This window comes from Macrotis lagotis, chromosome 3 (assembly GCF_037893015.1).
Source record: "Macrotis lagotis isolate mMagLag1 chromosome 3, bilby.v1.9.chrom.fasta, whole genome shotgun sequence".
In the NCBI taxonomy this organism is placed as follows: Eukaryota; Metazoa; Chordata; class Mammalia; order Peramelemorphia; family Peramelidae; genus Macrotis; species Macrotis lagotis.
In genome coordinates, this window is record NC_133660.1 from 213,622,973 (window position 1) to 213,646,508 (window position 23,536).

Consider the following 23,536-nt stretch of genomic DNA (forward strand, 5'->3'; position numbering starts at 1 on the left):
GCACATCGTAGCTTTAGGTGTAACTGATAATTTCGGATCCATCAAGGTCTCTATTGGCTTGATTAAAGCAGCTGCAATTTGGAAGAGCTACTATGCAAATCAGCCCTTCTTAATGCATCTCTACTTACCTGGCATTAGTGAAGACAAATAGAAAACTGGCTGTGATTGACATTAAACAGTACAGATTCAGGTGCTGGCTGGCGTCAGAGCCTAACACTGCAAAATGTGATTGGTATTCACTGCATGCAAGATCACTTCCAAAAGTGTGTTATTAATTGAAAAAGTGCTATTCTTCAAGTCTGTAGTTTGCATACCAGGTGATCATACATGCAGGAAAGGAGTAGTTATGGAAATGAAACACAAATAAAAAAGGCAAAATATTGCAAAAACAAATTATTTTATTAAGTGCAAAACAAGCTATACGCAATAAATAGATTAGCTCTTTTACATCCTCGGATACTGCTATGAGCATTCTCCCCAAAACATATTAAGGCAGTGAAATTATTCTGAACATACAGAGGAAAGAAAAAAAAGTATAACATTTCCCCTTTATACATGCTTTAGACAGCAGAGAACTTTACATGAATTTCAGTTTGGGTTCAAACAGAATTTCTGCTCCGTTTGAGAGTTTACAACAGATAGAATCTCTTACTTCCAGTTCTAGTACTCTGAATTCTAACAGCTCATTCTGGTCTTTTGCATCCTGCATCTCATTCTTCAGCTGACTCGTCTCCATTTCCATCCTGTAAATCTGAAAAAAAAAAATATGAGGCATTGGTCTTAATGAGCATTACAATCAGTGAAGACTCCTGGACATCTCCTCTGGGAGACAATGAAAGCCCAAGGCTGTAATAATTGCTGGTAAAATGGGCCCAGGCCACAGATGGGAAGCATTGACTAGTTCAGTGTTAAATTGAAGAATAAGAGAATCAGGGAATAAAATAAGCCAAAAACCAAATTGACTTGCCTCAATTGGAAAGCTCCAGGAAATACACTAGGGATTCAAGGATTTTTTAAAGCTTTGGTAAGGGGAATTATTGTCACTAATTAATCTCACAGGAGCTTCTGAATAATTCATGGAATATGGGATACAGGAAAGAGGGTAGGATGCAGGGGCACAGGGAGGGTAACTTACATGGGGTGGATCATAGGATCTAGACCTGTAAGAAACTTCAATAAAGTAACACTGAAAATTTGGAGTCTGTTCTCCTGTCCTCAAATCCCAGCTCTTCTATTGCTATCTTGTTTTTTTTTGGGGGGGGGGCAGGGGGGGAAGGTGGCTAGAGATTTCCTTATCTGAGAAATGACGAGATAACCTTCCAAATGCAAAAAACTATGATCCTACAGTCATCTAAGTTAACTATCTAATTATACAGTGGACAGAAGAGAGCAAATATTCATAAAATACCTATATCCTCCAGCACTGTGTTAAGCAGTTCATAAATAATCTCTCATTTGATCCTCACAATATCCTTGGGAGATGGGAGCTATCATTATGCCCATTTTGTAGATGATGAAGCTGAGGCAGAAAACAGTTCTTCTAGATTTTTAGATGACTATCGTCATGTGTTTAAAACACCAAGTCAATGATACCACATTATCCCAGTGAATTTTTTTTATTCCTCTCACACTATCATTGATCAGAATCACAGGGCCATAGCTGAGGCCAAAATTAATGCTCTTGATCTGATGTCAGCCTTTAAGGAAAAGATCTGGTGGGGGAGCAGTATGGGAAGATAGGCAAGAAATGCCCCTGTTGAGAAATTTTTTTCATTTAAAGCCTTGAATTATCCTGAATTATTCAGGATTATACAGAAAAAAGAATCAAAGGATCTTGATTTAAATACTGGCTCAGTCACCTATATAAAAAATGCTGATCACTGATTCTTCCGAGGTCTCAGTTTTGTCATATGGAGAATGATAGGGTTGAAACTAGAGATTTTAAGGCAATCCACATATATCTCTAAATGCTTTCTCTTGCTGATCTTGATTTCATGCCAGCTTCCTCTAGGATCATAAAACCTCAGATCCTCAGAGGCTCATTAAAAAATTTGTATCTGAACAAAAACCTCTTGTACACATCATCTTCACAAATAGTCATGCAACCAATCACTGCAATAGTCTTTGTTATCTTTCAATCAATGATTGCAACTCACTGAAGACCTTTAGTTATAGGGAGCTCACTCTCAAGACTTCTAGTTTGGGATACTTCTAATTGCTAGGAATTTTTTCCTTATCTTTTTCCTCTTCCTAAATCTCATTTCTGTAACTTTCACTCATAGTATCTAGTCCTAGTGTCTGGAGACAAACAGAACAAGTCTAAACTTTCTTCTGTGAAATAACCCTTCAAATGCTTTAAGAGTGAGGTATTAAATTTTTTTTTAAAAGAGTGAGCTATTATGTTTCCCCTGAGTCTTCTGTTCTTCAGGCTAAACATTCCCATGTTCCTCCAACTGACTGACACTTAAACAATTTTCAGTCCATCCCTCTCCTCTTCTCTCCCACTCCAGACCTGTCTGGTGACATTCCTTTGGAAGTATACCAGAACAACAGCAATTTAAATAGAATCAAAGGAGAGATTATTCCTATGGGATGCGCAAAGATCACTGAGATCAGCACCCTATAGCATTTAACATGGTGCCTAGCAGATAATAGGTATTTAGTAAATGTGAGCTGACTGGTAGTAAAAATAGAAGCAATTTGTCAAGAACAAAGAACAAAAAAGGGAGTAAACAGGCTGAGGAAATTTTGTTAAGAAAAACAAGTACAATAAGTTGATAAGCATGCAGAGCTTAGATCTGCAAGAGATCATTAGGGTCACCTAACTCAACCTATCATTTTATGAACGAGGAAACTGAGACTCAGGGAGAGGAAATGTCTCACCTACAGAGATAAGGAATAGAACCAAAGAACAGAAGGAAGACAGGGTGCAGTACTCCTTCATTGTCATCTGTAGAAGCCAGTATCCCTGCCCTCTTCTAGTTTCTGCCCAATGATTCCTTTCCTCTCTTGTATTTTTCCATACACTGCTTTCTGTGTTTCCTTGGTTACTACAGATCTGACTAAATTCTTTATAAATAATAGAACTGATTCAAAGGATTTAGGGTTCTGAAAACATACCTTTTCTAACAGATCTTGGTTTGTCCTAATTAGTAGTTGTTTCTCTTCAACCCATTTTGAGTCCTAAGGGGAAAAAGATTAAATATATTCATGCTCATTTAAACAATCTATTCAAATGTCATTATACTTTACATAGAAAACAATGAGACAATAAGACATCATAGACCCAGAGCTAGCCTCAGTGTCAAGGAGAATACGATTCCAATGAAATCAGTTATGTGACTCTGGACAAAGTCATATGCCCTGGCACATTATGAAGAACAGGTGCTGACCTGCCTTAGCAAAGACAGTTTCTTCTCTAGTGGTGGTCCTTTCAGGGGTGAAATCAAATGTAAACAAAAAAATAAAACCCATGTTAAACATAATAGCATCTACATGAGGTTCAAGTCCCCAAAAAACTTGTATAAAAGGGAACCCACTTTATTGGGCTTTCTTTGCTGAATTCTTAACTTTGACATATCTGTAACTCTAACAGTGTAGGCACTCCCTCTTCTGATTCAAATTGACCCATATTCACATACCTTCTACGAGATTCTGATCCATAGCCTTCCCCAAATGCTTCACTGAATAACTACAATATATCTGATGGTCCACTGATTGTTTCAGTATTTAATTGGTATGAACATAGTACGCAAGTCCTTCCTTCATCCCACATTCATGCTTCAAAACTGATCCACTGCCTTTCTTCTTCATTCTTTTGATTTAGCTATTCAAGCAATTTAGTTTATTAGGCTATCTAACCTTCCATCTTAGAACAATATGAGAGATTTTTTTTCAAATGCTTCACTTTAAATTATTATGCTACACAATATCTGTACCATGGCTGACCTATGCTTCCTCCTATGCTTCCTCTCGGATGATTTTGAAGGGGGACAATTTGCAGGCCATAGTAACGTTGATCTAGGATTTGAGATTAGAGGGTACATTATGGCAATAACTGTGAAAGATGGAAAATTTGGGTAAAGGTTGAATTTAAATCTTAGATCACTCATCCACTGTCTCAGAATGCTAGATGTTTCATCTTGCTTCCTGACTGCCTAAAGTTCTCACACCCAACCATTTTGCCTGCTGACTGAAATTATATATTTGGGACAATATCCTCTACCCTATACTTTTCTGGAGGGAAAAACAATACTTACTACCCCAAAGTCCTGTTTTCTCAAGATCCTTTCCTTGTTTAGGTGAAAACTAAATATTAATATCTACCAATCTGGTCACATCTCTGATAACATATTTTAAGGACTACTTTTCAAAGTAAGCTTTGACCAAAAACAATAATTCCCAAGAATGTATTTTGAGGCATTTTGAGACATTTGCACCTGGCCATATGATGAACTCTGGGACATAGCCCAACTACCCTAGTCCTTCAAATCATTCCACATATATGGTTGTCTGTTTACCAAAGTTGGCCCAGAAGGTAGGTAAGAATCACATTACAAAAGACTAAAGTAATGTTAGAAGTAAAAGGCAAACACTGTAATTCCAGAAAATATCACTGGAATCAACTTAGGAAACAGTTACTCACAATTTGTGAAATATCAATTTAATAAGAGAAATATTGTATCTTAGAAAAGATAACCATAAATAATGCTGACTATGATAGTTTGGGTTTCTATAGAGCTATTATATTTGCAAATAGTTCCTCAAAACAGTTCTTGGGAGTTGGTAGAATAAGTACTATTATTATTTTCCCTAAGAGATGAGAAAACTGAGGATCAAAACTGTCACATAATTTCCCCAAAGTCATTCAGCTAAAAATTGCCAAAGCTGAATTAACACTCAATTCTCTTTACTTTAATTTCATGACTCTAACTACAATTCTGCCTCTTCATTCACTTTCTAATTCAAAATCCTAATGTCTAGTACCCAACTACTCAAATACAAGCTCTTGGTCAGCATTTTCAAGGTTTAAAACCGTCTTAGCAATCTTATCTTAAATTATTACCCTTCCTAGAAGATTTGCTGTTCCTAAATCTGATCTGTTTGCAGACCCCCCCACACACACACACTTTGACCTCAGGCCATAACTCCCACCTAAAGTGTCCTACCCTTTAAATTCTATTAAAATCTTACAGATTCATCAAGGACTAGATCAAATATCATTTCCTCCATGAAATCTCCTTTGCTTTCTTTCCCTGCCCCTGAAAGAATATTTCTTTTTTTCCTCACAAGGGATGTGTGACAATTACTTAAAACAACTTTGACAAAATTATTTATGTAGGTTTTTGGTCACTGCCCTCCCTTCTAAATTATAAAACATCTGAAATTCAGTTATTATTACAGCTTATGCATCTTTATCTCTCACATATCTAGCCCCATGATGTGTCATTCTATTCATTCTCAGTATTCATTTTCTGCTCGCAGCAACTCTAAGCAGTAGATACTTATTCATATTTTAAAATAGAAGAAACAGATAGACAGATGCAAAGTGATTTGGAAAGTTCATAGGTATTTAAGGCAGGATTTAAACAGAGCTCTTCTTGACCCTCAATTCAACACTCTATCCACTAGGCTACCTAGCTGCCTCAGACACAGCACATATTACTTAATGAGAAATTAATATTTTTCTTTTCAAATCTGAATTTTAAAAAATTTAAATATTTAAATTAAGATAAATAAAAATTCTTGTGAGAAAGCATACAAAAAAGTAAAAGCATGTATGCTCAGTTAACTCATAAATATAGAAAGGAAATTGATAGTGGAATACCATAAAAATTTTCAAAACAAATTACGTGCAAAGATAGCTATATGTTTTGAAGTATGAGTATTTTTCTGATGGTGTGGAATTACAGAACACCAGAATTAGAAGAAATCTTAGTAACCATCCAATTCAATCATTTCATTTTATAGTTGAGTAACATGAAACTCAATAGATGGAAAGGGTTTACCCAAGGTCACAAGAAGATTTTCAATCTTCTTAAGAGATGATACAATCAATCATGCCTTCTCATCTGGTACAATGAAAAAGAGCTTGGATTCAAATCATGCAACTGAAATTTCCTACCTGTGTGATTCTAGACAATAAATTAATCTCTTTGGGAAGTAGTTTCTAATTTGTAAAATGAGGACTTTGTATTAGATGGCATATTTGAAGTCCTTTCTCACTCTAAACTGGGTTTTATTATTCTCTAATGAGATACTTTATGATAAATTTTACAAGTAATAACTGGTTAGTTTAGTGGAAAATAATGGGGGTCAATTGGGAAAATGGCAGCTAATGTCAGCCTAGATTTTGTGATAGAGAAAAGGAAATGTGGGCATTACTTGTATCTGGGATTCTGAGACAGCACATTTCAAAGAACTTAAAGGAAAGATAGGCAAGACTCCATGGACTAAAATGATTCAGGGAAAGTCAACTGAGGAGGGAACAATAATTATCCTGAATGAAATTTTATAGACATAAAGTAAACAATTCTAGGGAGGAAAAAATGCAAAGAGAACATAGTAACCAATTTAGATTTAAAAAGTAAACATACAGATCATGGATGCAAGCCCAGAATATTAAGCAAAGAGAAAAGTAGAAAAAAGAGATAGTATTGGGAATGCTAAATCTCAGAATGAACTGAGGCAGGTGAGGGAAATCGAGGAAAACAAAAATTAAGATCTTTTTTAGTTTTATTAGGAAAAAGAGAGGTCTTAGCAATCTTATCTTTGCTTGATGAAAAGTGGATGATGAAAGGATTAAGAAATGCTCAATATTTTGTTTTTTTCTGCAAAGAATGACCTTAAAACTGGTAAAAAAGAAAAAAAAATGACTAGCATTAGAGTTGATCCTGAAGTTAAGAAATAGCAAGCACAAAGCAAACCCCTGATAAAGGCACTTTTCCTGGTTCATCTGAATTACTTAATCATATTCTGAAAGAATGTACAAATGTGATTAGCCACTGCCAGTGATAGTTAGTGAACCCTAAAAGACAAAAATCACTACAAGTTTGGAGAAAGTAAATGTGACCTAAGATTCAAAACATGGGAGAGAAGAAAATCAATAAACTACAAACCAGTGAATTTGACTTGAATTACTGTGAAAATTCTAGAAAGGATCACTAATTATTTAATTGATCCATAAACATTTATTTAGTATCTTCTATGTATCAACCATTGTGCTAAGTGCAGATGATAACTGGTGAACATATTAAAAAAGGAAAATAGTGATTACAATGAGCTAGCAAGGTTTTATCAAATCACACTAAAGTAATCTCACACTCCCATTCTTTGACAGGCTAAATATATTACTTAGGGGAAATGTGGATATAATTGATCCTAGATTTTAGCAAAGCTTTTGTGGAAAAGATAGAGAGATAAGAATTAGGGTATAATACAATTAGGGTATAATACAATTAGAAGTGTTTGAACGACTAGATTCAAAGAATATTTCTTAATGTCTTAGCATCAATGCAATTCAATGTATCCAATAGAGTACCCTAGGTATTTGTGTTGACTTAACAGATTTTACCAATGACTTGGATAAAAGACATAGATGATATGTTTCTCCAATATATAACACAAAGATGAGGAAGATAGTTATCTCACTAGATTTCAGTCAAGAATCAAAAAGATCTTGATAGTTTTAAACATTGAATTAAACCTAATAAGATTAAATTCAATAGGGATAAAGAGTCTTAAAGGAGTACAAAAAAAATTCAATACCACAAGTATAAGATAGGGAAGGTTGGGGCAGCTAGGTGGGGTAATGGATAAAGCACCCGCCCTGGAGTCAAGAGTACCTGGGTTCAAATCTGGTCTCAGACACTTAATAATTATCTAGCTGTGTGGCCTTGGGCAAGCCAAGTAACCCCATTTGCCTGGCAAAAAAAAATCTAAAAAAAAAAAGATAGGGAAGGCTTGCTTAGACAACACTTGTTCTGAAAAAGATTTGTATTTTAATGACTTGCAATCTGACTCAGCAGTGTGATATGGCAACCAAAAAAGCAAATGCTATCTCAGGCTTCATTAAAAGTGACAAAATTTCCAGGAATAGGGAAGTGAGAGTCTCATTACAATATGCTCTTGTCAAAACTCTTCTAGAGTATTGTGCTTAGTACTAAGCCCCATAGTTTAAGAAGGGCATTGATAAGTTGGAGAGTGGACAGAGGAAAGCAACCAGGATATGAAGAGCCTTGAGTTCATACAATATAGGAATATATGGAAGTAACTGAGCATGCTTCATCTGCAGAAGAGAAGATTCAGGAAGTTCACCATATCTATCTTCAAGAAATAATCAACATCATCATTATGAGAATTTGTATTGGGTTTTAAGGTTTTGCAAAGTACCAATAAAGGAAATGAAGAACTGTTGGTTCTGTTTGATCCCAGAGAAGAAAGCCAAGAGTAATAGTAGAAAGCACAAAAACACCAATTTTGGCTTGCTGTCATGGAAAATTTTCTTAAAAATTAGAGCTATTCAAAAGTGGATTAGGGAACCTTGAGTCATCATGGGTCTTTGAGTTGAGACTAAATGTATGTGGTTTACATTATTTTTATGCTTTGAATTGTAGCGGATAACCTCTATGATCTCTTCCAACTCTCCAACTCTGTGATTGTCTATATTAAATTAATATTAATACATATCAATAATACTATTCTTCCAGATACTTGTGAAAATCTTTGGAATGAGAAAAATAAAAACACAAAAGAAACAAACAACAAAACTTTTTACCTGTCCTTTCTCAATTAGCGACTTCTCCAAATCTTCAATTTTGGCCTGATACCTAATTAGATCAGCTTGTAGCTGCTCTCGAGTCTAGAATGAGAAAACAGAACATGAGTAGACCCATTAACATGAAACAAATGGGGGTAGGAAGACTGCATATAAAATCAAGTGTTCTATTAAGTTGTTTTATTTAATGTAGGTATAGCTTTTAAAACAGTATTGCAAATTGGTTCATTTACAAATGTATATCAGCCTTGCCAGTATTTAATATTTTTAGCTGCCTGTTATGAGTAACCTTTCTAAGAAAGATAAGATTCACATCTTTAGGACATAGAAGAATCCAAATCAATCTTTTAAGTATGTTATCATTTTTCACTTCCATAATAATGATTGCAATTAAAATTGTATTCTGTTATCTCCTTGACCCCTTTTCTGCTATACTTGCCATATAGATAACTCTTCATCCTCATGAATTTATATGATTGCTTTGTTCTGTACTTTTAAATAGTCTCTCACCTGTGGGTCCCCCCATTTGAAAGGTAAGATTTTACTCTTATATTGAAGGGGTTCAGTCCTACACTGTAGCTGCTAACATGGAAACCATATCCCTACCCACAAAAAAGTTCACTCCCCCTTCCCCATCTTTGTTTAGCTCTTCTTTATGTTTTTACTTCTCCTATTGGAATGGAAGCAAGCATGGGGACAATCTTACTTATTTATCCTTCCCTCCCTAGTACCTGTCATAGTGTCACAGTATGTGACTTATGGAAGCACTTAATAAATTCTCTTTCTACCTAGATTCCTATTTTGAAACTTTCCTCTAGAGGTTAATATGTGTGTAGGTGACTAATGAATATAGCATATACTAAATCTAGACAATCATCTTGTGATACACTAATCTCTAATTCTCTAATCATGGAACACTGACTATCAGAAATGCTGGTTAGTATCTTAGCTCCCTGCTAGAATCTAAGTTCTATGAGGATAGAAAGGGAATAAGTGTGAGAAAAATCAATTAGGATTATTGTGAAAAGGCATTCCTATTCTGATAAAGGATGGGCACGATGATGTTGAAAGCCTGCTTACTAAGAAAATATTCATATATTAAGTATTCATATGAATTCACATATTCCTAACTGAAAGAACCTTGGATTTTCAAGTCATTTTAACAAAAACTCCCTATGGGACTATTTTGGTAAAGGAAAGAATCTAGTGCAAAGTAGATTTATCTCCAACTCCTTTAGAAGATATTTAGATATTGAGTGGGCAAAACATTCAATGCCAAGATAATGTCACAGTCAAGTTCCAAATAGCAATACTAACAAAAGGCTTCTAGGTATGTTCAAAATGAATAAAGAACAAATGATGTTAACCAGATTGACAATGGCCAGCCAGTTGATAGATAATCCTTTTTGATTTTTGTCAATTATGAATGCTTTTGGTTTTTAATTTAAACACATATGAGTATAGTGTCATGGAAATGGGACATGGAGTCAAGAGATTCAGTTCTCTAAGCTTATTAGCTATGTGATCTTGGTAGAATGCAAGCTCTAAGCTTTAGTTGCCTTGCTTAGAAAATGGAGATGATACCTGTAATATCTACATAACAGAGAAATTTTGATAAATGTGCTTTGTTAAAAGTAAAGTACTACTTCTTAGTATCCTGGAGCCTTCAAAAAGATAATTAATTATTAGATAATAAATTCCATCAAGAAAGGGATTATATAATGGGATTAATAGCCAACATTCATGTCATTGCTTAAGTTTTGCAAAGATATATATGTATGTATATGCATATACATACATATATGTATTTGTTTTATAAATCTGACTTATATCAGAGATGTGAGAGCTAAATATTATGTGTGTAAAGTGATTTGCAAACCTTAAAGCACTATAAAAGGATAGATATTACCATTATTATCATTATTATTATTATCATTATTATTATTTCTTCTAATTCTTTACAATGTAGGCAAATAATAACTAACATTTACTAAGTACTTTATATTTATATTTTACATTCACTAAGCACTTTATAGATATTATCTCATTTAATCCTTATAACAAATCTTGGAGTTGGCTACTGTTATTATCTGCATGGTATAGTTGAGAAAACTGATATAAACAGAGGTTAATTGACTTTTTTCAGGTCACCCAGATAGTTAGCATCTGAGACAGAATTTGAACTCAGGTCTTCCTAACTTCAATACATACTCTATCCACTGTCAGATCAATGAATTTGGATTGGAAAAAAAAATCTATATTTTCACCAATCTCTAAATGATCTCCAATATTTTCTTTAATTATTTCAAAAGATTATTTTGAGAAGGGCTCTTCAGATTTCACTGGACAGCCAAAAGTTGAAGAACCCTTGTTCTGGTCTGGGTGATTTCTTTACCTCAGACAGCATGCCGCACACAAATTTGGAAAGCCAAGTAATTATGGCCCCATTTCAAAAAGGATGTTGATAATTTGGAATATGACTAGATAAGGAGCATCAGGATTGTGGGGAATATGAAAAATATGACTTATAAGGAAGTGAACAATTTTCCCTAAAAGGAAAAAAGAATTCAGGGACAAATCATGGCACAACAGGAGTTTGAGGACTATTGGAAGGAGGAGATGTGACTTTGGTTCCTATAGAGGAAGACTTGGTTTCAAAAGGTGGAAGTCACATAGAGGTTAAGAGGGCATCAATATCAAGATTTTCGGCAATGGTGCTTAATGGTCATTAAAATGAAATGAATTATTGAATAATAGATTGTACTATGTGCAAAAACAGTATGACTTATGATATTCAATCAAAAGGTCAATATCTTCCAGGAATGCTATAGGTAGAATTTCTAAATTAGATAGGGGTTTAAACTACCTGTGTTATAATATACCTTTGAATGCTAAGATTTCATTTTGTTTAACATGATTTTTTTAAATTCTGGATTTCTTTTTAAACAAACATCAGGGAGTATTCATACGTTTATGACATAATAGACATTTAAATGATTATTTATTTTATGTGCCAGTTAAATACACACAAGATTCTCATATTACTCTCTTGGGAATATTGTGAAAAAAGTTTAATCAGTTATTGTTATTTTGATTTTCATTTAATTAACAACAGTAAAGAATAGCCAATATTGATGTTTTAAGGTTTACAAAGCACTTTAGATGTACTACAGATTAAAGGCCATCTTGTGATATGAGTCTTCTAGTAGTGATACTAGTTCTAGAGTCTAAAGTCCTAACTGAATCCAAAGTCAATTGTCTACGTTATCTGTTGCAAGTCACTTCTCTCTGAACCTTAACTCTCCTCATCTGTGAAAAGAGATGATTTTTAAAGAGTCCTAGCTTTAACATACTAATTTTTTTCTGTCTTCTTTGTAACCATCATCAACACCCACAAGATAATGAAGGCATTAGAATTTAAGTTTCATTAGAAGTGTTCTATTTCTTATTTGAATATTACTACTATCCACAAACCAACACAGAACTCTGTTTTTAAATGTTTGTTGAGTGAAGGTTTAAAGTCATTCTCAGCAAGATACCCCACTCACCTAAAAATTCCCACTTGCCTTCATCTTTATCTATGATCCGATTGACACAAAATAATTCCCCACTTACCCTGGCTTCTCTCTCTGCATCCAGGGTTCCGCCCACTTGTTCCTGAAGCAAAGCATAGGCTCTCTGCAAAGCCTGGTATTCTCTAGTCAGCTGACAAAACCTTAAGTCTGCCTCTTCTCTGGTTGTGGTCTTAAAATAATAAAAAGGAAAAAGGGGAAGGAGAGGAGAAAGTGTTACTTAGTACTAAAAATCCCCTAAACTAAACTAAAAGCTCCAAACAACAAAATAGATGGAGGTTGACCTGGAAGATCTTTGAGATCCCTTTCATTTCTAATTCTATGAACCTACCATTTAGACTGGTTGCAAATGTAAACATTTACTTAGATATGACTAAAATTCCCATCAGACTTAATTTACCTTTTAGCATCTACCAGTGTGACAATCTTTAAGAAGACTTGCAGATACACAGACAGATTTGCTCCTTTTCTATATATTTAGGAAGCGTAAAGTTCCATGTAATGAGGGGGGGGGGGGATTCATCACTTTAAGTGGAAAAGATATGGCTTAATGAACTGCTTGTTAGTAGATAATAATTTGGATGCTACAGAGCTCAGATGAGCACACTAATCTTCTCAAACATGGTGCATTGGAGACAGCATTGTACTTTCAAGTCAGGAGACCTGGGTAGGAATCCTGATTTCTGACACTTGACCTCTATTAGTCATCATGCAGCATTGAGCAATGCACCTCATTTCTCTGCATTGCAATATTCTCTTTTAAAGTGAAATGAAGGTAAATCTACTAATACTATATTCTTCACAGGTTTACTCTGGGAAACATGTTCTAAGAAGACAACTGGCATTATTGAGGTGCCCCTGTGGTCAGGAGACATGCTTTGGAATGTTGGTTCCAGTATTTACTGGTTGTGAAACCCTGGGAAAAACATTTAATTTCTGTTAACTATAAAACTACAAAATGTAGCTAATAATACTACCAAAATCTCAGCACTGTGAGGATTAAGTGCAGTATTTGTAAAGCTCTATGTAAAAATTCAATAAATGCTAAAATAGTATTACTGTTGGGGTCAGCTAGGTGACACAGTGAATAAAGCACTGACCTTCAGTCAGGAAGATCTGACTTCAAATATACTTCAGATGCTTACTAGAAGTATGACCCTGGGCACGTCACCTAACACCTATTTACCTCAGTTCTTCTATAAAATAGGCACAACTAGAGAAAGAATTAGCAAACCACTCCAGTATCTTTGTCAAAAAACGATTCAGACAAGAATTAACAACAACTACAATTATTACTATTATCATTGTAGTTATACATTAGCCCATAGTTCTCTTGTGTAGAATGGACTCTTCATCTCTAATGGTAAATGATTGTCTCTCAATAACTGTAGTTTATTGAATCAGAATAAGAAATTTGTAGTTTAATTCTAAATGCCCAGCTAAAAGTGAAAATTGAAAATAAATAAGTAAATTTCATTTGACCTCCTGTATTTTCTATAAGTTTTGGAAATAAATGCTAATTCATAGGTGATGAACTGAAGATATGGAGGAGAGGAAGGAGAAGGAGAAGAAGGAAGAGGAGAAGGAGGAGGAGGAGAAAGAGAAAGAGGATAAAGAAAGAAGGGGAAGAGAAAGGGGAAGAAGAGAAAGGTGAATGGGGAAGAAGGGATAGGGAAGAGGAAGGGAAACAGAAAGAGAAAAAAGAAAAGGGAAGGGGAAGACAAGGAAGGGGAAGAAGAAGAAGGGGAAAAGAGGGAAAGGAAGAAGGGAAAATAGAAGGGGAGGAAAGGGGGAGAGGAAGGGGAAGGGAAGAAAGGGAAAGAAAAGGTGAAGGAAAGAATGGGAAGAGGAATGGGGAAGGGAAAGGGAAGAAAGGGAAAGGCAAGATGAAGGGAAAGAAGGGGAGGAAAGGGAAGGGGAAGGGGAAGGGGAAGAAGAGAAATGGGCAGAGGAAGAAGGGGAAGGAGAAGAATAGGAGAAGGTTATGATGATGATAAAGACTGAATTTCCCCCAATGTCACCCAGACTGGAAATAAAACTGCCACTCAAGGGGCCCAATCTTGTTGCATACCAGAATGGAAATTTTAACTTATTCTGTTTTCTGACCTTGACTTCTTTGCCCCACTTTAGACAATCCAGTGGTTCGACATTCCCAGGGCTTCTCCATAAATTAATACTGGACCTAGTGTGAACTGTATCTCAGAACTCTCAAATTAAAAATCTTGGCCTCTCTAGCAGTAGATATAATAGACATAAGTAACTACACCAACCTGGTTATTCTACTCTCTCCAAACAATTCCATTGCTACAATAATCTGGGTCATTTAATAATACATAAAATGGAAATACTTTATTTTTTAAAATGTTTTATTTAAATTTTATTTAATTGTGATGAATTGTGAGGATTTTACAATAAATTGGAAACAAGATACTGTACATTTGAATCTTTTAGCAGTAGAAGAAAGACCCTTTCAGTGGTACAATAAGAGTAGGAATGAGTTGTTCCTTTGATTTTTGATTTCACAGGTAAGGAAAGACACTCTCTCTCTCTCTCTCTCTCTCTCTTTCTCTCTCTCTCAACACACACACACACACACACACACACACACACACACACACACACACACACATATGAGAATGCTTACATCATCCAGGTCTTCCTCTGGTGTTGCAGGTGTCCTATCTGTCCTGTCTGTATTATAGGAGGTTTCAGATAATGTTTCCGAGTCAACAGATTCTTCATCAAATCCAAAAAATGTCTCCACAACATGCTTCTACAAAATTAAAATTGTACTTTCTTATTGATGATGCATTGAATATAAGAGAAGTAGAAAAGACTAGGAGTCCTGGTCTTAGAACCAGAAGGCATGAGTTCAAATGAAACCTCTGATATAGATAAGCTGTAGGATTATAGAAAAATCATTTAACTTCTAAGAGCTTTAGTTCCCACTTGAGCAAAATATAGATAAGAATGTATATGCTATTCATCTCATAAATATGTTGCAAGGAAGAGCCTTTTGCAAACCTTAAAACATTATATAAAATTGTTATATATTGGCATAAATGATAGAGCAATGACCTTGAAGCCCAGGAGACCTGTGTTCAAATTCTACCTCTGACATATGCTAGGTTTGATTCAGAATAAGGCATTTAAACACACAATTCTCTAAGATCAAAAATTGCAGAGAAAGTCCTAAGTTTCTCCATATTTTCTCACCAGAAACTCATGTATACTAATAAAATCACAGACCTAATGCCTCTTTCTATTATTATAATAAAAGGTCATCTATCATCAGACTTCATTGTATAGACTAAGGTTTTGACCTCAGGTACCTTAAAAACTCTTACTTGGAACATTAATCATTTGATCTTCACAACAACCCAGAGTGCTGTTATTATCATCCCCATCTTACACAGAGGAAGCAAAGACTCAAAGAGGTTAAATGACTTTCTGAAACAGAACCAGTGTCTGAAGCTAGATTTAAATTCAAGTCTTCCTCATTTACTACTATTACTCCAGGCAAGTTCCCTAACCTGATTGACTTAGTTCCTCATTTGTAAAATGAGTTGGAGAAAGAAATGGCAAACTACTCCAGTATCATTGCCAGGAAAACCCCAAAAGGGGTCAGAAAATTGGACATAATTGAAGCAACTCAATGCAACAATTAAAAAAAATTACCAACAACTTTCTGGCCCCCAGACCCAGTGCTATATCCATGATGTCATGTTGTTAGAGTAGTATAAATACTCAAAAATTTATTGTATTTTGAGACAAGATCAGACAGATTTCTTATATTGCAAAATAAAGTTTATCTGGGAATACATACTACTTATCCCATTTCCCTAATCTTATATCACTGTTTCTTCCAGTTCCTGTGATCTGCCAAGTCTTTCTGGAGCACCAGCTGCCCAAGGGTTAAACATAGAACCAGAAAGACCCAGATCCAATAACTGCATCAGACACTAGTTAACAAGGCAGGTTGCTTGATCTCATGGTGTCTCAGTATCCTCATTGATAAAAAGGAAATAACAATGGCAAATATCTCAAAAAGTTTTAGTGAGGCTTAAATAAAATAAACATACAAAGGACTTTGTAAAATTTAAAGCACTAGAAAAATGCTAATGAGTATTATTTTTTAAATCCTTTGGGGTCCTCTTCTTGCAATATTTCAAGGATCTATGAGCCTTACATTTTCCAATCACTTTGTAAGTTAGTAGAGGGTTTCATGGGTTGCTGAATTCAAAGAAAACTACTTCATGTTCAAACCTCGAATGATGAGCTTTCACCATGCTCCCCCAAAGTGCATAAATGATATTAAGAATCAACATTATTAGTTTAGTTTAGAGACAAGTCATAAAAGATTTAAGTGATGCTTCAAAATATAAAAAATCCAGGAAATGAGATAAAGATCATTTCAGATAATTTCCAAATTACAAAAGATTATTTTCTTATGATTCTAGCTCCATTTTAAACCCTCAATGATTCAAGGGCAAGCTAGAGAAAAATAAATCCATCTGATCAATAAGATGAACAAAATCATAGAATCTGAAGCTAAAAGAGACCTCAGAGATCAACCTATACTGGATCATGATGTCTTCTATAATATCCCAGACAATTATTCCTAAAACACATGGATGGCATAGTAAGTAATAAATCACCATAAATCACCATAACTCTCCAATATTCACTTCTATACAGCCCTAAAATAGCACCACAAAACAAATCCTGGAACAGCAGAACCAGTGAAAAGATGGTGAAACAATATTTTGGCCCAAGAAACTTGGAAGATCAGCAGGAAAGATCTGTCTCACTCAGGTAAAAGAGGAGTCCAGTTCAGGACAAGAACATACTAGAAGCAAGCTTCACCTCAGAAAACCACCAAGAGAACCTGAACCTCTGTCTTGTGTTGCAAGCAAACACCAACACCAGGACCCCCCACATGCCTCAGTATAGTTAGGTAAACCAACAGACTTCAGCTTTGAGAACCACCCTATGCTTTGGTGTAGCCCCAAGCAAATAGGCAGTGTCTGACAGACAGGGAGCTCCATTTACTTCAGTGTAACCCCAGGGAAATACAGAAACACTCCACATACTAGATACCAGTCCTAGGAATGAGGATTGGCAATAGATTAGCTGCCAGTACCCTAAAGCCTCCAGGAGTGTCAAACATTCCTAACTCTACCCCCTAAGCACAGCATCAGTCATGAGGGACCCCATGGATTACATCAAAAAAGCACCAGGTAAACAGTCAGTGCCTTCAACTTTTGGCAAAAGAACCCCAGAGCAAGTTCAAATTTAAAAGAAAGGGAAAAAGACAAAAAATAAGAATGCACAAACAACAACAATAAAGAATCTGACTATAGAAAGTTATTATGGTGACAGGGAAGACCAAGATACAAACTCAGAAGAATTTTAAAACACCTATGAGTAAAGCCCCGAATAAAAACAGGGAGTGGTTTTAAGCCCAGAAGGAACTCATGGAAGAGCTCAAAAAGGAGCTTAAAATCATACAAGAAAGGTAGAAGAAAAATTGGGAAAAGAAATGAGAGTGAAGCAAGAGAACCATGCAAAAAGAATCAACAACTTGCTAAAGGAGACAACTGTTTATAAAGAATTAGCCAAATGGAAAAGAAGAGATAGAAATCCACTGAAGAAAACAACTTTTTAAAAAGTACAATTGGCCACATGGAAAAAAAGAAAGCACAAAAGCTAAATGAGGATAACAAATGCTTAAAAAGTAGAACTGAATAAGTAGAACCTAAAGACTTCTATCTATGAGGTATCAAGAATTAGTCAAACATTCAAAAGGATGAAAAAAATGGAAGAAAATGTAACATATTTCATTAGTAAAGTAACAGACCTAGAAATAGATCCAAGAGAAGCAATGTCAGAATCATTAAATTATCTGAAAGCCATAATCCAAAGGAGGAGTTGCACAGCATCTTTCAAGAAAGTACCAAGGAAAACTGTCATGATATACTAGAACTAGAGAACAAAATTAGCATTTAAAAATCAAGAAAAAAGATCCAAAAATAAAAACACCAAGGATCATTATAGCTAAATTTCAGAACTATCAGTCAAGGAAAAAATATTGCAAGTGTCAGAAAAAAACAATTCAAATAATCCGTCAGAGGTCATGAAACATGATATTCCAGGAGGCAAGGTACCTAGGACTACAACCAAGAATCACCATTCATATAAAATTAGGATATAGCTATAATGTGAATTTGAGGGAATGACAAGTGCAAAGGTATCACAAAGGGAAAAGATACATCTAGATACAGAAATGACGGACTGTGAATGCAGATTGACACATTTACTTTATTCCTTTTCATGGTTTGTTTTCTTTCTGATCTGTTTTTTCTTTCACAGCAGTGGCTACTATAGAAATGTTTTGCATAATAGCACACATAAAATCTATATCAAATTGTCTACCATTTAAGGAAAAGGGAACAAAAGAAAGGAGGGAGAATAATTTGGAACTTAAAATTTTGTAAAAAAGAAATGCTAAAAATTTGTCTTGACATGAAAATGGAAAAATCTAAAAAACTGTTATACTATCCCAGATATGTAGATAGCCATCCACTGGGTTCTCATTTCAAATCTTGTTTCTGATGTTTGCTACCTATTTTACCTTGGGGAAATCATAATGTCCCTGAGTCATAGTTTCTGCATCTGAAAAACTGAAGTGTTAGAAGGACTAGTCACTGATTCATTCCTGATTGATTGTAGACTTGTCCTGTATCATGGCTGGTGATAACCAGATTTAAGAATAAGATTTTTTTAAACCATCTCTACCATTATTTCTTCCCTCTCAGCTTTCTAAATCTCTCTAGTACATTTTACTTTCCTTCAGAGTCAATATTTCTTTTAATCTCCTTCAAAATCCTCTTCAACAGTCTCAATTTTACTCCTTCTTTCAAAGAGGCCCATCTTGAAGCATTTGAAGTTCCCAAATACAAGAAAATTGAACTCTCCTGGTCAAAGACTCTCTGCACTTCTAACCTTTGTCTTATAAATTCAGTAATTAAATCTAACATTAGTTTTCATGTGGCACTTAGTATTTGCCTAAAATGGAAATGTTTAGTAAGTAAATTCTAAATGATTTATAATTCTTCTAAAATATTACTGATGATTGCACAACCAAATAGCAATGCTTCTGTCTTCAAAGAGATAAAATACTAGACTGAAGCCAAAAGAAGTAAAATGAAAAATGCATTGACTGGTGAGTCAGGAGGACTGAGTTCTTACTCTAGAAATGCCACTATTTCATTTTGAGACCTTATTAAATTACTGCTCCTTTGAGCCTCGTCTTATTCATGTGTAAGATGAGGAAGTCATACCAGAGAGTCGCTAAAGGTCCTTTCTAAGACTCAATTTCTGGGTATCTATCAGATAGACCATTCTATATTCTACGATCCTTCCTCTTTCTCAAAGACTGTTATATTATCCTTCTCAGCATTTTAACATTCTACATTTTTTGTTCTATTCTATCTTCCTTTTCCCCACATTCAATACTTCAAGGTCATTTCTTTCACTAAAATGCTGTACTTTGCTATTTCTCCCAGGATTAATATTCTAAAATTCTAGCCTAAGATTGACAATTGACTGGGAAACACCAATTCTCTTTCACATCAGGAAAGCACAGTCCCTACACTGCCTATTCAAAGAATCTTTAAGCCTTAGCTCAAGTATCATCTTCTACACAAAGCCTTTCTTACCCAACAGTTGCTAGGTTTTCCCCTCTGTACTGATTTCACATTGATAATGCATATATTTATCTGTAGATTTGTTGTCTTCCCCAATAGTATGTGAATTTCTTAAGGGCAGAGGCTTCACCCCTTTTTTTGTATCCCCCAGTATTAAGGAAATGTAATAGGATCCCAGATTTCCAGCTAGAAGGGACCAAGAGACCATCAAGTCCAATCCCCTTATTTTATAGATGAGTCACCTGACACTCAGTTACATTAAAGAACATGTTCAGAGTAACACAGCTAGAAAGTGGAAACATCTAATTGATACTAATACTGCATTTACTTAAATTGGGATTGGTATAAAGGATTGTATACTGGAAATTCATTGACCATAATGGTCGCAAATTAAAATATACTCTCTGTCTTCCTTATTATAGGAGAGAAAAAAAATCAAATACAAAAAGCAATTTAGCTGTAGTCATAGATCCTTCAGGTAGCAAATCATATAGTATTCTCTGCAAGAACTCCAGGGAATCAAATCCTTTTAATCTGACTTAAGCTAATGAGTATTCATTCTAGCAAATGTGTCTTCTCCTGATGGATTTGTGGCCAAGTTAATTTGTCCATCCATAGATATTTTAGGCGTTCCCTTCTGCCACCCTATTTTCAAGATTTAAGTGTATGACCAAAAAGAAGGATTTAGTTCACATAGTGAATTATATTCTGCCAATTTTTAAATCTCTTTAGCAATTGAAGGAAAAAACTATGGATATATAGGTTCACATACTGAGTTCCATATGAAAATAAGAAAATTAAATAAGTCTCAAATATATCAAAACCATGGAAATCTCAAAATTTCATATGTAAAATAGATTTTTAAAATAAGAAACACAATTTTACTTTTCACTTATTACAAAACAAGAAAAGCTCTGTTTTTCTACTAAGGCCTCAACATGCAATAATATGTTGGAATTTATATGAATATAAAATAGTGCCATTCTGAAGAAAAAATTGTAGTTCAGCAATTACATGCTAATAAAGTCAATGTTTTAAACTCAAAATTGCATAACTTTGGAATGCAACATCATTTTTTTTGACACAAGTGCTCTGGGTATTTTATTTCTTGTAAACACCACTAATTGCCATGTCTCAAAGGACCATTTCCCTGTTTGTTGTTCCACTGACTGGTTGTCAGGCTGCAGTAGGATGGCTACATTCATTAATGACAACCTTATGAATCATTGTCAAGGAACACACTTTCCAACCCATTACTGCATGTTGGCTCCCCTCATAACCATCAATTATACCTCTATCAACCACACTGAGTGTTAAAGGTTAAGTACTCAATTATCAAGAAGTAAAAGCCACCTTCTAGGAATGTCACAGGAATTTCAATGGTTTATGTGTACATATGTCCATACATACACATAGGCCTATATATATACAGATATTTATACATGCACATGTATATCTCTGTGTGTATATAAAATATACATATATAGCTATAAACTGTGTGTTTATTATGTACATATATAGCTATAAACTAAGATGAAACACAATTAGCATGGACTCACAAATTTTAAAGAACATATTATATTAATTAAAATCATAGACCTTCAGAGATAAAAAACATATCCTCAACAAAAATGAACTCACTTTTCAGCTATACAACAATATCAATCAATATTTAATATATATATCTATGAATGTATAAGAAAAATTATATGTTAATAATCATTTTCATAAATGAGATTTGGATATTGTTATAACATAACATTTGCAATTATTCCTTTATAAACAATGAACAAAAAGTCACCAGAGAGTTCTCAATTTTTTTAATAGGTTTAGAGGTTTATGAACTGGAAGGGATATCCTCATTTTTTAGAAATGGGAAAAGGGCCAAATCAAATTGACTTGGCAATAAATATTGGTTCGTGGAATTTGCATCTTTAAGAAATTGAAGACCGATTTAAGTCCAACCTTCTAATTTTACAGATTTGGAATAACTGAATCAGAGAGTCTAAGGAATTTACCTAAGGTCACACAGGTATGAAATACTAGAACTGGGATATGAACTCATGTCCTATGACTCCAAATTCAGTGTTCTTCCTGCAAAGCAAACTGTAATATAAATTATGCGATATCCTTTGGCTACTTTTATAAATTGAGTACATCATAATGCTCTTTATAAGCTTTCAACTACAAAATCACTTTTGCCTCACCTTGATTTTCCAAATATAAATAATGGACATTAAGATATGCAAATGGTATTTGAAAATAAACCTCTCCTAGAAAAACAAAATCCTTTTGAAAGGGGCATAGAACGTTTTGAGAAGGAACTGTTTTAAAACATGATTGAATGCAAATTATGTTTACTTAATTTGAACTTTAAGCTCATTATGGGTACAATCAATAAATAATTGTACTCTGACCTTAATAAATAGACTATGAGATCTTTCCTACATTATTAAGGGTAACATCATGTAAACCTTAATTTTCTTTAAACATTTCGGGTCATAAATTTTTGTCTTGTCCTATATTTATCCCTACTTTTTAAAAACAATGCACATTTGTAAAAAAGAAAAAATCAAAATGGCTGACAAGCCATTTTTTTTCCCCTTACCATCCATGCTTTGCATGTATTGATATAAGAATTCTTAGCTCAGTAAATGGATAAAGAAGCAAGTTGCAATAAAAATTCTTCATTTATATTGAGCTCATTTGTGCCCCCCCTTTTCTTTCGTGCATTCCATATCAACCAAAACCATTTTAATACGAAAAGCTGCCACATTAAATTAATCCCATTTCACTGAAACACAAAAAACATTGCCCCCCCATCCCAATTATGCTTACCTTCGTGCTTATAGGTCATTTCTTGGCAGCCAGAAAAATACAGACACACCAGGGCGCACAGACAAAGGAAAAATGAGAAGTATAATACAAATAGGATATATTCCATAGTGCAGAGATGTTTGGGAAACACTTGATAATTTAGCTAAGGCTTTTTTCTAAACGCCACATGATTGAATTTTATCTTCTTTTGATTCTTTCATGGTCAATTTAGAAGAGATAATCCCAAAACTCCAGTCTCTCCCCCAATTCCTTATCATTATTTCTTTATCATATAATACATATCTCTTGCAATTTTGCTTGCTTAGTGGTCTGCCGTAAAGTTCTGGGCAATGATGCAAATGGCCGAAGGCTCACTTGAATCAGAAAAGATGCTTGCTCATGGAATGTCTGGCAAACAGTGAGTCCAGTGTGGCATGCAATTAGCCAATTTGCATGGTCTTGCTGCTGGCAGATTTGTCATAGGGAAGAATATCCAGGCTCATCCCTTGCAAGGGGCTCTCTCTGTTAGATACCTTTTCACATGGAGGGCTTTGAGCTCCTCCCCAACCTTCTTCTCACAAAGACCTGAGCAGGTCGTGAGCATTCTCTGAAATTTCCCCATGGGGATTACAGATGGGTGCCATAGGAGCAGCTCTAGCAAC

The 23,536-nt window shown here is 34.7% G+C and overlaps 1 protein-coding gene across 1 annotated transcript in view; it reads right to left on the minus strand.

The window, feature by feature from the left end:
* Window positions 1–418: 418 nt before the first annotated feature.
* JAKMIP1 (janus kinase and microtubule interacting protein 1) overlaps window positions 419–23,536 on the minus strand; it is a 187,036-nt gene continuing 163,918 nt past the window's right edge. Inside the window, exons 12-16 of the mRNA XM_074229806.1 lie at window positions 14,993–15,121; window positions 12,392–12,520; window positions 8,777–8,860; window positions 3,121–3,183; window positions 419–751 (exon numbers count right to left, since the gene is read on the minus strand). Coding sequence (XP_074085907.1) covers window positions 578–751; window positions 3,121–3,183; window positions 8,777–8,860; window positions 12,392–12,520; window positions 14,993–15,121 — 579 coding nt within the window. The 3' untranslated portion in view covers window positions 419–577. The remainder of the gene's footprint in view (window positions 752–3,120; window positions 3,184–8,776; window positions 8,861–12,391; window positions 12,521–14,992; window positions 15,122–23,536) is intronic.